Raw genomic sequence first — 15,816 nt, 5'->3', positions numbered from 1 at the left:
ATTTAAGCTGTGTGGATATAAGGAAGTACCTGACATTTTACCATATTTTACTTTTTTGTTATTCTCAAAAACATAGCAGAAAGCAACATTTCAAGGGCTTACTAAAGTAATCTTATCCAGTCATCAAGAGTTAGAGGGAACTGTATGTTAGCTGTTTAACTTGGAAGAAGGGTTCAGAGGAAATGAACTATTTTTGCCACTGGATAGAGGATGCTTCCCAATACGCTTAAACTCAAGATCTCTAGTGAAATATTGAAAGGCACAATTATAATGTGCACAGAGAAAGATCTGAGGTATTTTTCATGTCCTAGATCTCTGAAGTAGCAGGATGTTTGTTAAATAATTTTAAAAAATGTTCTCAACACGTGCTAACATATTACTTAACTGAATGGGAACAGATATTTGTGAGAAAACTGGTGAGTAAATCTTAATTACAGAATGGTCTTAAAAACTCTTGGGTTGTGAAGACTAAAATAATCATATGACAGTGAAGTTAATTAGATCCACCTACGCGGTTTGAAACTTCTTTTCAAGTAGATGATCTGATTACAGATGTAAGAAATATGGAGCAACAGAGGAAGTACAATGCTGATTATGTCTGAATAAATAACTCGAAAATCACAAAGATGATTAAAGCTTCTTTAAAATACCATGTGTTTTTAATTTCTGCTCTTGTTCTGTCTCTTCTCATCTCCTGCCATCCACAAACCTGATCGTAGTCTTCTATGTTTCAGTGTCCTTTGCATCCCTCTCTGCAGTAGAGAACTTGTAAAGAACCCTGTGGTCCTTAAAAAAAAAGGAGGGGGGGGGGGGGGGGGATTTCAGTGGAAGAAACCAGAATAGTTCTCTGTGTGTGTGTTAGCTTCTTGGTTTAAAACAAATTAAAATGCATAGAAATTCTTTGGAGGGTGAATAAGTAGGAGCCTACAGCCCCGTTTATTTTAATGGCTAGGAATGTGATACAAAAGGCAAAAGAAAAACAAGAAGAAAATGTTCACACTGAATTTTTACAAGAACTCCATACATACGTGAGCTTGTCTATGAAACAAGACCTTCAGAGGTTCTGCAACTGTAGTTTTCTTTCTTCCATTAAAATTTTTGTTAAAAGCTACTCTTTATTACTACTGATGCCTTTGTAAATGTCAGAGATCTAGATGCGCTGTTTTAATCACAGTATAGTGCCAGAAGAACTAATAGCTACTAATAGCTGTGTTCTTTTGGTATCCGTTTGGGTATGATGGCTTAGTGGCATAGATCTGACTATACTTTGGTTGGACTACAAGTGATACAGCTGCTTGTCTATTTGTGTAGTTATGGACAACAGGATAACAAAAAAATTGGTGACTAAAAAATTGATAAAATTATATACACCATTTGCATTCATTTGCATTGCACAGGAATTTCTTTTATATTGTGCAAGGATTTATTTAAAAACAAACTCAAAACATGCCTCCATTAAAATGTCACTTTCAGTTAAAAATCCTCAGTTATTGCAGAGGAACATCGAGGCCATGCAGTACTGCTGACTGATGCACTTCTGGTGTGCACTAGCAGCACTTGGATTTGCCTTATGCCTTATGTTCATCCAACTCTGTATTAATCAAAACTGTCTCATGATCTGTAGTGTCATATTGACTAATTATAGCAGTGCCACTGACTATCATAAAACACAGTTATTTCTCTGTCCGCTGAAAAGAAATGGGGAGAGACACAAGAACTTCAGGGACTCTTAGTATATTTTTTTTTCTTTGCAGACATGGGAAATTTCCTGGACACAAACCAGAGAAAAACAGTGACTGAAGGACAAGCTGCAGTTCTGAACTTCCTACACATACTCAGCTATCCAAGACCACAAGTGACATGGTTTAGAGACGGGCACAAGATTATACCAAGCAGCAGCATGTAAGTCATTTTAAAGCTCAAAATACCCCCACCCTGAAATATGACTAATTATATTTGATAACACAGCTTACATTTTAAGTACACTAATTAAGGTTTAAAGAGAATAAAGTAGCCTTGTTCATACAAAGTTGGAGATAAATGACTATTTTAAGACCATCTCTGAACTTCCTAAGCAGTTTGACAAAATAATTCATGTGGTTTTAATGGTCCTGATGCAGCATAAGGGACTAGATACGCAGAATGTCTGCACTTCCTTCGTGCCATTCATTTTCATGATACATTTTGGAAAAGTAAATGCTCATCTCTCAATTACGTTTACTTCAGTGGACTAACTTAATGAATACTGAGATTTGTCTTTTCTAATATATGAATATGACTTCTTTTTACATAGACTTATGCTTAATACTGTTTTCCTCATGATAAAATTCTAAATATTGCTTATTTTTCCTTATCTTTTTAGCCTACAATGACAGTTTTATTTCTCTTTGACTACTTAGCAGTTCACCCATTAATGGCACAGTACTTGCACTTTGATTAGTTATTATCTCAAGTTGTGCTCATTTATCCTTTCCTGAAACAGTTATGAAGCCATCCTGTGTTTTTGCCTGCACGGTTAGTTTTATTTAGAGACTAAAGGGCTTAGCTGTAACATCAAAAAATGTAGATAATTTTTTTTTTCTTTCCTAATTTATTAGGAAACTGTTGAAATGCCAAGAGTCTTGGTGGTTATTTTTGTCTGTGTATTATATTTCTGTGTGTTCAAAGGGATAGGTGTGCTAGTGACTGATGCTAACGGAATATTGCTGAGTTCCGGGAGGGGTAGTGAGTCTAGAGTTTATATTAGAAAAGGAAAACTCGTCTTGGATTTTAATTTTATTAATCCGTACTGTATATTTTACTGCTGCTTATATGCTTTTTTAAACCTGAAAGCTAGTATTACAGGCTCTTTGAAACTGTTGAAATTAGTATTGCAGGGATGTGAAGCAACTGTGTAATAATTTATGAATAATTTAATAGTAATTTGATGGGAAACAAGCTGGAAGATGAAACAATGGGTTTCTGGGCAATCTCTTGAAGAGAGCTAAGTGACAAATCCTGAGTTATTAACCATTAAGAATCTACTTCCTCCACTCCTGCCGCATTACAAATTTTCTTTTGTCAATGCTGGGAATACACAAATCAAAAATTTGCAGATGGTGAAAAAGCCTTGTTATCCAGGTATCAGACAGTTTCTTTGTAACTATTGCGGGGGAGCAGAACAGACTGACCTAGGCAAGCATGCAGTGTCTGAAAATGAGATTTGTGTGAGTTCTCTTGCAGTTTGGGAAAATTGTGTGTCGTGTATTCATTAATATAAAATACTAATTTTCGTATGCTATGCTTTACTCTTAGTGCTACCCTGTTGGGATTGATATGGTAAAATCACTTGTGATTCATAGCATTGCGGTAATGCTTACAAATGGGAGAACTGTAAAACTCTGTTCTATAGTAGAGGTCAAATATACCTAAAGTTTTCCATGTATATTTTATTTCCCTGGTCAGAAATTTTGTCTGAAAGGAATTTGAGGACATTTGTCTGGCCTGTGTAGGAATTTCGGAATACTTTTGCAGTAGAAGTACACATGCTGAAAGTGTGAACCTCCTTGGAAGTTTGATATATGTCGTATAGTAAGCCTGATAAGTTCAGGAAATGACAGATTTATGGTACACATACCAATCATCAGTGCACTCTGTGTGCAGTATGTTTGCTGCTCCCTCAAACTATTGGAAAAACCATATAGCATCCGCTCACATATTGCTGTCTGAAATTCTGCAAGTAAATATGGCAGCCCTAAAAATACAGGAAACCTGAGACACAGAGAGGATGCATATCAAACTGTGAGAATGTAAAAATATCTTATGGGACCTCTGCTTCTTATCTGTGGAGCAAGTTGTGCGTTTAAGATCATGTTTTCTGTACACAGAGGTGTATCAATTTAACCGATCAGTTTAGCAGGTGATTGATGCATCAATCTAACTGTATCACCTGCTGAACTGATCAGTTAAATTGATACAGCCACCTCGTATGGATGCTCTTTAAACTGATTAAAAGTACCTTATATTGCTAAATCAATGTAAAGCTGTTTTAATCCTCTTAAACAAGCTTACAATTATTTGGCCAAATCAATCAGCTAGTCTGTCAGCTATAATAATGATTTCTAAGAGTGACATCGCTGCAGTGTATGCAGATGGAGGAAATAAGTAGTGTTAAAAATGAGGACAGTAGTGGTGGTTATGGTACCTGATAATTTCTCATCAGTGCCCGTTGAATACAGATGAAGTTGGCATTGCCCAATATTTTATCTCTAGCAACTTTTAAGAAAAAATTCATCTAAATAGTTGTTCAAATTAACTCTTGCTCATGCAAAAGCCTTAATGTACACGTACTTAACACTGCACCATTTTTATGCTATAATAATGATCCTGATGCTCGTTTACACAGGACTGCTGTCACCATTAGAATGAATTCATTTCACTGATGTGGAAACAGAGCATGCTGAGTTGTCCTTGTGTGAGAAATATGAAAGATCAAAAGTAAGGGGTAATTGTGAGAAAAAAAAAATATCTTAAGATATTTCAAGGAATGTCATTTAATGGGCTTTGCAGTAGGGTTTTCCTAGCAGGATTAAGGTAGTAAATGCTAATGTCTTTCTCTTTCCCTGTTTATGGGTATTTAGAACATTTGTGGGGAGTTCTGCCAGCTATTCAGCATTCCAATAGCAGTGTATTTCTAGGGAGCCAAGGTAACAGAATTGCTGAATTTTCAAAAAATTCTGGTATCACTATATGTATTAATTTAAAGATACTTTATAATATGTCAAATAAGACTCTTATTCGTTCTTTGTGTTTTCTAATAATTATTTATACACATTAACACAGTTGCCAGTTCTAACAGATCATAGAATAGTTTGGGCTGGAAGGGAACTTGAAAGGTCATTTAATCCAATCCCTCCTGTGATAAGCAGGGGCATCTTCAACTAGATCAGGTTGCTCACAGCTCCATCCAACCTGACCTTGAATGTTTCCAGGGATGGGGCATCCACAGCTTCTCTGGGCAACCTGTTCCAGTGCCTCACCACCCTCACAGTAAAGAATTTTTTTCCTAATATCTAATCTAAATCCTCCCCTCCTTCATCTTAAGACTATTTCCCCTTGTCCTGTCACCCCATGCCCTTGTAACCAGTCCCTCTCTGGCTTTTCTGTAGCCCCTTTAGGGACTGGAAGGTGCTGTAAGGTTTCCCTGGAGCCTTCTCTTCTCCCCAACTGAACAACCCCAACTCTCTCAGTTTGTCCTCATAGCAGAGGTGCTCCAGCCCCCTGATCATCTTTGTGGCCTTCTCTGGACTCTCTCCAACAGCTCCATGTCTGTCTTGTACTGGGGACCCCAAAGCTGGAGGCAGTACTCTGTGGGCTCTCACCAGAGTGGATATTCCTGAATTCTGATGACCAGGTGTAACAAACCTGTAATTTTCTGTTTCTCTTACTGATCATTAGGCTGAAAAGTGTCAATTGTTTAGGCTGGGGAAAAAAAAATTAAAATTCAGTGGATAGCTTAGATTTCACCTTTTTTTAAATTCAGAATGGTAATCCTGCTCTGTGGGTGTGCATGGCTGTGATATTTTCTTGGAGAAAGTTTTCTTTGAGACATTGGCAACTTTTTTCAAACTGCATATTCTGTTTGATTTACCTAGTAGTCTAACTCATGATGAAATTTTGCAGCAAATAACTACTTATTAATTCCCATTTTAGTGGTGTTGGTGTCATAATATTTTGTTAAAGCCCCTGTATAAAAACAAGAATAGCATGACAAGTTCCTCCTAAATGAGTGGGCATGTAAAGTCAACAAATCCCTGTGTAATGTATGAATGTGAAGCAAATGACCTGCATATACTCATGGGGTTGTTGTTATAGTTTATGACTTCAGGCAACTAACAAATCTGCAATAGAGCTAGTGCAACATGATGGTGTGTATTTAATAATTTACGTCTTAAAATTTTCTCCCCCCACTTAGTACTGTGTGCATGTATATTCATTTTGGCTTTTATGCATTATCTGTCACCGAGACCTCATCTTGATATTTTAAAGGGATGTTTCTAGATCATCAGAAAGAATCTGTGTACATGCTAGAAAAGGATGAAGTGGGGAATCAGAGAGAAGACCAAAAGATTAACAGCAAAAGAAAATAAACATATTCTTATCTTACATGGAAATTTCCCAAGCAGTTTTAGAAAAGACTTCACGTTACACCTAGACAGATTAATGTTTTCCAAATATACCAGTAGACTAATGCAGAATTACAACTGCACTATTATCCGGGGTCTTGACTGATGGGATGATTTCACCTGTTTCCCCTCACATCTTAGAGAAAACAATAGCCTCTCTAAAGGTAACTGCATCAAAAGAAATTGCTACTCTGAGATGTCAAGTCTTCAGCTTGCCTTGCCTGGCTGTACTTCATCAGACTTAAAAGCAGAGCGTATTTAACTTTCTTTACATGAGGCATGTACAGCACCTTGGAGAGGCACAAAGGACAGTAGCACCGTCAAGGTCTACAATTGCCTTTCAGTTGTTGTATTGAGGAATTAAATTCTTAGTACTCTTAGAGATTATTTTTTTTTACCTTTTTCTGAGTGAAGGACTTTTTCACTGAAAACGTTCACTCTAGCCATCAATTCATTTATTATTGGTTGCTTCTTTAAGAAGAGAACTTCTACTGTGAAGACATTATTACTATCACTATTACAGTGAAATTATTTTTTCCCCTAGTAAGCTGCAGTTAGATGAATATTAACTCATGTCTTTTGTTAGTGGAATTATGTCTGACACAAACCAAGAAATTTCATTTTTAACCATAAAAAGGCACTTCTGGGGTGTCCCTTTCAGCTGGGTGGACATTTTGTCACGTAGTTAACTGTTAATAAGCCAAAACACTTTACAAATGCACTTCATCTCACTAGACAGGGAAGACGAATTGCATTGCCTTTAGGTATACATGAGTTTAATATCTATTTTTTTGCAGTAAGAACAATTCATTATGCATTTGAATGTGTGTGGTCATTACTAACTCTTATAGAGACTAAATGTGCTGACAGATTGTGGAATGAAAATATGTTAGGTGCAAGGAACTGTCAAATATGAGTTGCTGTGATTTTGAACACTCATAATACCTTGCAAATAAGCTAAGCTGGTGCAGATTTACTAGCCATTTGTTAAGGTAAAATTGTAAATATATTAATGACAGTCTCAAAAGTAGCTGTAGCTAAATAGACCTTAAAAGATGAGAAAAATTAAAATATGTAGGAATAATACATCAGATTTGGGGCTGATATTAGCGTTAGGTCAGGTTTTGCCTTGATGATAGCAGCTCACTTAATGTGCCATGTGTGTATATTTCACTGTAAAACAAACACCACTTCATTTTTATATGAGCAGTTCCAGAGCCAGCAATGCATTTCTCTACGAATACTAGCCAGTCATACAACTTACGTTAGTTGCACATAATTACTTTTCACATACACCAGATAATACTTTAATTAAAATTGTGATGCTTAGCATTAGTGAATAATAAATTCAGAAACTGTTGACTCTGCAGTGTATTAGCTGAGCAATACTTAAAAAAAAAAAGTTTGCAGATCTCTTAAGTTTGCTAACATTATGGAGTGACACCTCTCAGCAGTAAGAGACGTGACAAGAACCCTAAAAGCTGCTTTTATCTGTCCATAGCTTTTATGGGCTCCACATTAATTTTAAAGTCAGTATCTGAAAAAAAAGACTGTTTTGTAGAATTAAATTATTTCTTTAAACTGAAATTCATTAGTACCCTCTATTCATTTAACCAAATTTCTGCATTGAGTAATTTCAATTTGAAGGAACAGACAGCACTAGGAATCGTCTTACATAAAATTTTACAGTTATCCCCAAGGCCCATGTGCATATGAAAAACTGTAGGGAAATCTCCCATCATCTCTTCAAGTACTCAGTTTGAGCAGTCCTGGATGCTGTCAGTGGACTGTTTTGAGTATTACTGTCTACTGTGTTCAGCAGAGGAAGACGTTAACACCTCAGGGTAAGCAAATCCCAGGATTATTTTCTAAAGCTGTTTGACTTGTCTAGATTCAACCTCACTGTTTTTCTCTAATTTGTTTGCCACCAGTTTTAAACATATATTTCAAAAATTAATTTATTCAGACCTCTTAAATTTCAGGGTGAAATCTCACATGTTGGTTAGACAAAGGGAGAGGAAGATTTGAGTCATATTTGGGGACCATGTGTATGCTGAATGCAGGGTGTGTAGGAGCAACACAGCCCATCATAGGGTAGAAGAGGGACAGTAGAAAAAAAATTGCTGCCAAAGAACATGCCTTCTAGCAAGGAAGTGCATTCCTCCCGAGAGAGACACTCCAACTGATGAGATGCGAGGCACATTTTGGGATTTGACCAATATGTTTCATTACAAATTTGGACCACAAACCACAGAGGGTTTTTAAATACATATTTTTTTCAAAAGCCGGGGAAGTTGCTGCCATTATGCTAGCACTGTAAAATCCATATTTTTTTGCTGGAAAAAGCAGATGCTTGGAACGAATGCTGTGTTTTAAAGGGCCTCAGCTGCTAACAGTATTTTTCAGCACAATCTTCAATAGCTAAAGATCACTGTCTAAGAGGAAAATCTGACTGTTGGACATTGTTTTCCCTAAAATGATCATGTTTAAAGAACAAAATCATTTTATGTGCCACTATGTTAATGATAGATTTTGAATTTGTAAAACAAAGGGAATGGAAATGTCACTAGAAGGAAACCTTTTAGCTCTAAGTATGAATTAGTTATCATATCTTGCAGTAGAAATTGATTTATGAGTTTATGGCTTTCTGGGGACAAATGTACCTTGAGAGAGAAAATATGGACTATGAAAAAATTGTTAATAGCATTATTCTTTGATAGTGAACTCTACACTATTTTTAAAAAATCGTATCTAATTAAGAGGTGGGTAAATATGAAGACTGATTGTCATTGTGCTATGGGACTCACTTCTTGCATTTGTTGCGTTTCCTAATCAGAACTAATTATGATATTAGGGACAAATCACAAATATAATCCTTTTATAAATAAAACTAACATGCTTTTGTAGAAAAAGATTTTTCTGTCAATCTTTCAACTATTCTGTTTACAAATGGAAATATTTTAATATGCAGCCAAGATTTAAAAAGTTTAAAAGTGTTGCAGTCATTCTTAAGAGCAAATATGTGAAAGAAAATGATTGCTTTATGCTTAAAAAGTGGCAATTGTTCACAAATCCCTGGGAACAATTTATCTCCTATGACCCCTCACATATCTGTATTTTTATGGAAATAGATGCAAAATGCTTGTGACTTATCGAATATAGTAGAAGGTAATGTCTTATGTTTACCAATTAACTTTTATTAATCAAAACCGACTGAAGTAAAATGTATCTGTCAGTACTTCTGGATGTATACTACAAAGGATTTTTAATTTTTTTCTCTGCAGAAATGGACAAATGCAGTCTTTCCTCATGATTCTAGTGGATTTTTATAAGATATGCAAAGGTGTTAAGACATATCAGTTTGTCATTTCATAATATAGATTTATGCAGAATAATTTTAAAGTCTATCATTTTGGTAGATTTACTTTCATATTGAAAACTGTTGTGTGATTCAGGAAGGGAAAAAAAAACCCACAGAACTTTGTACTCTGGGGATGTATTGTGGCTTTTGTGGTTGATTTGCATTAAGTCTACTTTGTTAACAGTATTCCACTTGAATTTAAAGAATTTGGTACATGGAAGGAAATGTGAAGCAGACCCTATGTTAATTAATGCTGCAGAGAAAGGAAGAAGCTGGCAGCCTGCCTATGGCTTATCTGTGATCCTCAGTTGTGAGTGAAATCTTTGGCTGTTTTGTACTTGGCCTTCATCTAACAGATTCCAAACGAATTTAAATAAATTGTACATGCCCTGTCTGTACAGCCCTATCCGATCTATACAAGAAAGGTGATTTTTGCCTCTGGTGAACCTTTGTAAAAGTATCTTGCAATTAGAAATGGGAAAAAACCAGTCATGTGAAATCTATTTGTCTGCTGCATGTTAACACTACCTTTTATTTCATAATATATGACTGTGGTTATTGTTATATATTACACAAACCTGTTACTTTACATATCAGGACCAATTCTAGACATAGATGAACAAGACATCTGTTTACTGGGGTGACCACAGTCATCGTTTGCATGCTCAGCTTTATTGTCTTGGCTTTTCTCTGTAAACTCCTGTCCCTAGAATGAGGAAAGAGTAGGATGTATCAGCCTACTTTTTATCATAGCTGTGGCAAGGGGAAAGGATAAGAGAGGGAAATGCTGGAGGAAGTCTATGCCTCTCCTCACCTTCCACCTGACTGATACATGCTGTCAGCACAGAAATTAAGAAAACTGTACTTGGGTCAAGACAGGCACATGTGTGAAGTGTGTGGATACTGGGAGAGAGATAGATTGTGGTGTTCAACCCTGATGGAGGAAAGAAAAGACAGAGAGGAACTTAGAAGAAGACATGGCCTGAGGGAAGTGGACACAAATCCTAGGACAAGGAAAGGGTGGATGAGGAGTAGTTGGAAAGATGGTGGTCTTCAGCTTTCACTCCCATGGCAAGCTTGTGCCACCATCTTATTGTGAAGCCTCGTAGGAACAAAAGCCACCCTCCCCAAAAGATCAGAGAAACCCCCGTGCCTGTTCCATAAGCTGCCTCACTCTTCTCTAATTTCTTCCCCCAAAATCTGACTCTCTCAATCCAAAGCCCCACCACAACCCTCCATATTGCCACTGATCCCTCCCAGATATATGTCCCCTCTGGACCTACCCTCTGGTTGCGGGAAAACTGAACGTTGTCAACATTTTGTCTTTGTAACTGCTTATTTGTAGGATTGGAACCTAATGTGTAATTGACAAATAAATTCATAGCTCAAAAAGCAGGATAAGAAATACCCAGCAATTCCTAGCTTATATGTTCTTGGCTACTTGAATTCTCAAAATAAAGATATAAAGGAGACCTTATTTAGGAAAAGCACTTGAAAGCATTGAAGCTAAGATCTGTACAACAACATTTTATGTGTTTTTCTCCAAAACCTCAAAGGCTAGAGTTTTCCTAGATTTTGCTCAATGATTTTTCAAGAAACTGCATATGCTGTTGTCATTCAGCAACCAATGCCATTTGCAAGAATTTTAACAACCCTGTTGCTGTCTGCCAGCTGCCATGTGTTCTTTTCGTACTCCCAGCATAATACCTCTTCACTGGAAGAAGAGTGCAATACTTTCATAATAATCACTAGTTCAAATCACTGATTATTTTAAAACATCAAATCTCATTTTTGGCAATCCGTCATCTGTTTCCATGGGAACCGAAACCGGCCTTAGCAGCAACAAGGAGCAGAGTTTATTGGGATACTTATAAATTTCAATGGCTGTTGTTAGACAGCTGCATTTTCTGTTTACCCAACAGATATTGCAGCAACAACCTCATAATACCCTTCTAAAATTCTATATACATTTCATTTTAATTTATTTATATTTTTATTCATAGTTTTCACAAGTTAGCAGAAATGTTATGATCAAGGAGAGAAAAAGTCAATAATCTCCAATATATGCAGTCAATATTGGATGTTTCCATCAAGTGCCCTTATTATTCTTTTAACTAGGACTGTGATAAAAAAGAATGGAAAAATGTCCTGCCTTGAGGGGGCAAAAGATAGGTGGAGGCTCCACTTTTAAAGGTGTCAGCTACAGTATTGCCCCTTGGTAATCTTTTCTCAGAGTTTCTGCTCTCCAAAGTCTTATTTCCTCCATAACTTTTTGCCCTAGAACAACCATTTCCCTGAGTCAGCATCTTCCTGCTCCAGAGCTCAAATTCTCTTAATTCTTGCTATTTCAGAGCTCCGTGGAACTTCTCTGTCTGTAATTCCTGCCTCCCAACTATTCCGGTCATCCACAGGCAAGTTCTCAGGCTATTCCAGCTCAAACATATCCCCCTCTCCTCACATCTCCACTTAGACATCTCATTACCTTTCCAGGTATTGTCATTAATATCTCCCGTCAAAGCTGTTGCCTTACATCCCCCAAACTTTTTCCTCTTCTTTGCCCAAATCTTCTACCAAAGTTTCCCTACCCTGTCTGTCACCTTCTCCACAGAACCACCTAGTTCAGCGGTCCAGTACATGCTGCTCAACCCCTGTCCAGATATTGCTGCTGCTCCCTGTCCCCCTCCTCCACTGCTGGCCCATCTCCCTCTTCTCACTGGGGAGTGCAGCCAGCTGTGCCCATCCTGCTCCCTGGTGCTCCTGGCACAGTGGAAGTGTTAGCTTTTATTCTGGAAGAGAAGCAGAAATCTGGATAGGCTCTGCACTTGATCATACATCAGCACAGGCAGACATCTGAGAAGAAGAAAAGGAGGCAAATCCAAGAAAAATGGTAGTCATATAAACACCACTGTTTATAAAACCCATCTACCAAATTAGTAAGTAGTAGTGTAGATTTAAATATGCTGTTTTGATGTAGATTTATACGGAGTATCTCAGAATAATTGGGCAACTAATTGAATGTAGTATTAATATGCATATCTAGCCAACTTTTTTTTCCTTCCAACTATTTTAGAATAAAACCCACTACCTTTGTACTTTTTGTTGTTTTGGTTCGGAAGTGAGGCAGCCACTTAAGACAAATCCCAAATCTTAAAAGGCTGTTCTATTAGAAAACCTTATACCAAACAAAGAGCCCTGTCATCTTCTCCCATCTTCTAATATTATTTTTGTCATCACAGCTGGAAGTGGGCTTACAAAGAAGTATCTTAGGGCAAAATAGATCATATGTACTAATAAACCTGTGGAACGAAATTGAGGATTTGTCTTGCAAAATAGGAGAGAGGAAATAGATGCTCCGTCTAATGCTGAGGTACAAGGGGACAAATGCTGATTTCCCCAGGCTCTCAATCTCTAAAGAGTTTCTGCTAACATGAATCATTTTGTAAAATTATTGTAGAAGCTAGCAAAAACATTCCTTAGCCCTGTTTGTCAGCTACTAATACACTGGATCTTACTTGGTCAAGTTTAAATAAATTAACTGTCCTTTAGTAAAATTACACAGTTCCTTGATTTGTTGGATGATCCCCAAATAAAAGTGCTCCAGTGCTAATTCTGCTGCAAGTCTGGCTACTCTTTCAATCTTTGATTATATCCCTCATCACAAACTCTTTCTGTCCCAAATCAAAAGTGTGCAAAGGTTAGTGGAAGTGCCTAGAAAATTCTCAGCTCTTGCTTTATGTAGTCTGTGCTTTCACAGGAACTGATCTTAGATCATGTAATTCGCTGTTGCAATATTTGTCACAAAACCCACTTTCTAAATTAAATATCTGCCCTCACATCTTTATGTTGGCTTGTTTATCAATAATTTCTTCACATTTAGTGTAATTATGAGCAAATCAAGCTATATTTTCACAGAGATCGATTTGCCTGCATACATATATGTAGTTAAAAACATGCTGCAATGAGGGGGATGATAAATACCTGATAAGGAATGGCTAAGGGTTCATAGCAAGAGAGCATGAGTGCAGAATAGTGTGCAACTGCTTTGCTGGGTCCCAGGTCTGGTATTGACTGCACCCAACTATGGTTTCAACAGCATTATCCAAAGAGTAAATTAATTTATTTTTAAGAAACCTTTTAGCAGCAGAAGTGAAAATACCTTGAAGAGATCTTGTGAATAGGCCTTTACTGTATGTTGATGACTTAAAAATTCCAGCAAAAGAAATAAGCTAATATGTCACTGATAATTTAATAAAAACAGGGAGTTAGCAAAATCATCTTGTTTCAGTGAAATAAAGAGAAGTGGCAGTTTAGTATTTTAATGCCTGATAGCTTCCAATCCATAGCTGTCAGTGTTAATTTCACTAAATAAAAAAAGTTTATGGTGCTGAAGGTTCACTAATCAAGATTCATAAAGGTAAAATTTCAGTTGTCATCCTCTTGTCTCTTTGGGAAGGCACTTTTCTTCAGGAAACAATTCCAGTATGGAAAAAAATACCAAGCATGAAATGGAAAAACTAGTGTGTAAAATATACCTTGCTTTCTCTCTTAAAGAAGTAATACTGCATGAATAAAGAATCTGAATATCGTTCCTGACATTTTTAATTATTTAAGTCAAATTATTTCATCGTTAGGAAAAATTCTGATTGAGGAATACCTTCTAGAGTTCTCTTTTTCTTGCTGTGAAAACAGTGAGGAAAACAGACAGTGAGGAATGATGGGGTCTTTGGGACTGCTGTCATCTACTCTGAAGCCTCCCGCACCCAATGGGATATTCACGTAATCTGTTCTAATACGTCCTGTTACTGGTAGGTGTGAATTTTAATAATTTCTATAGTAAAATATGTAAGTTCATCAAATGGAGTGCTTTTTTGTTCTTTTGATAGGTTTGTATCAGATAGCGCAGACAGGTTGTTTTACACCAAAAGCAAAGGTGCTGCATTGTATTTGCTGCACTCTGTTTAATATATGACTTGAGTAATATAAAGAGCATATGCATGATGTAAAATGGTCAAACACTATGACAACAGGTCCAAGCTACCCAGTTAAATGCCAGATGATTTTCTAATAGTTTAAATTTTTTCATTCCGTAATACCTCATTTATGCCTCTGAAATAACATAATAATAAAACCTTCCTTTGTATAACATCAAAGGACTTTCCAAAGGGTTGCATTTTTTTACTCACATACGGACCTTGGAGGGGAAAAAAAAAAGTCTATTGGGTCCTTACTCACATGCAAATGTTGAATATCTTCTTTTATTAAACTGCAAAAGGGATTTACCAGAATTATGAAAAGAACTCTGAACTTGTGCTTTATAAATGCTAATATAAAATCTAGTATTTTAATAAGTTTTTTAAATTTACATTTTTAAGTATAGTGCATTGGGTGAGCTTTGAAGGTGCACCCTCTTACTGTGACATTTACTCTCTGTTCCAACAGTTCCCTACTCCTTTAATAGAGTCACACTTAAGAAGCTCTTTGTACTTTAATCTTTTAGCTGGCATAAATTATTTTACCCTGTGCTATGCTAGCCACAAAGTGGGGGGGAAGGTATGCAGGGCAGAGGTATGCTGAGGCTGGAGTATGTGCGTGTGGGGAAGGAGCAACCTTTAGAGCAGTAAAGTATTGCCTCCCCAACCTGTGTTGCAACCCACGATAGCAACAAGGTGCTCCGCAGAGTCCTGGGCACGTGAAGAACCCTGATCTTCTGAGTCAGTCTCAGTTCTGTGCTATCCGTGCCATTTTCACTTCAGTAAATGTAGTGAGAAGAATCAGTGGGAATATAACTAGAGAATAAAAATGGAAACTTTTCTAGAATAGCTCAAAGTAGAACAAACTAGAAGAGATTTAGTTGCGTACTAATTTATATCAGCATTGTACTAAGCCATTTTGTTATGTGAATGGCTTATGCTATTTTTTCCAAAACCCCATAGTGTTTTACAATAGGTAGTGCTTGGTTTTCCTTTCAACCTTCCTTGTTCAACTGTCACAAGATAAATGCTGCTTCGTGTTTTGCAATTTTGCCATTTTACAATTTAATCATTCAACATCACCCATGCATAGAAACATCAGGATTGTCCAGAATTAACTCTGCCAAACTCTGACTGTTTGTATGTCATGTTTAGTTTTACCTCAGTCAAAATTCTAATCCATCTTGTTATTTTACATGTTCTTCTTTGAGAATGGGATTTTCTTCATATCAGCTTATTAGAGTTTTGGAAAGTTCTAATGTAGTTCTCCTTCATCCACTCCTTTGTTGATACAACTTAGCAAAATTAATAAGGGCATAGT

The 15,816-nt window shown here is 36.7% G+C and overlaps 1 protein-coding gene across 3 annotated transcripts in view; it reads left to right on the top strand.

Moving 5' to 3' along the window:
• The window catches only part of SDK1 (sidekick cell adhesion molecule 1), a 407,664-nt gene that overhangs the window by 128,535 nt on the left and 263,313 nt on the right, over positions 1 to 15,816 (top strand). For all 3 annotated transcript variants that reach the window (XM_075767122.1, XM_075767124.1, XM_075767121.1), the window contains one exon: positions 1,755 to 1,902. In XM_075767122.1, the coding sequence (XP_075623237.1) occupies positions 1,755 to 1,902 (148 nt within the window). The remainder of the gene's footprint in view (positions 1 to 1,754; positions 1,903 to 15,816) is intronic.

The sequence above is a fragment of the Balearica regulorum genome, chromosome 15 (assembly GCF_011004875.1).
Source record: "Balearica regulorum gibbericeps isolate bBalReg1 chromosome 15, bBalReg1.pri, whole genome shotgun sequence".
Classification (NCBI taxonomy): domain Eukaryota; kingdom Metazoa; phylum Chordata; class Aves; order Gruiformes; family Gruidae; genus Balearica; species Balearica regulorum.
Note: the sequence above shows the minus strand (reverse complement) of the source record. Positions and strands in the feature narration are given on the sequence as shown.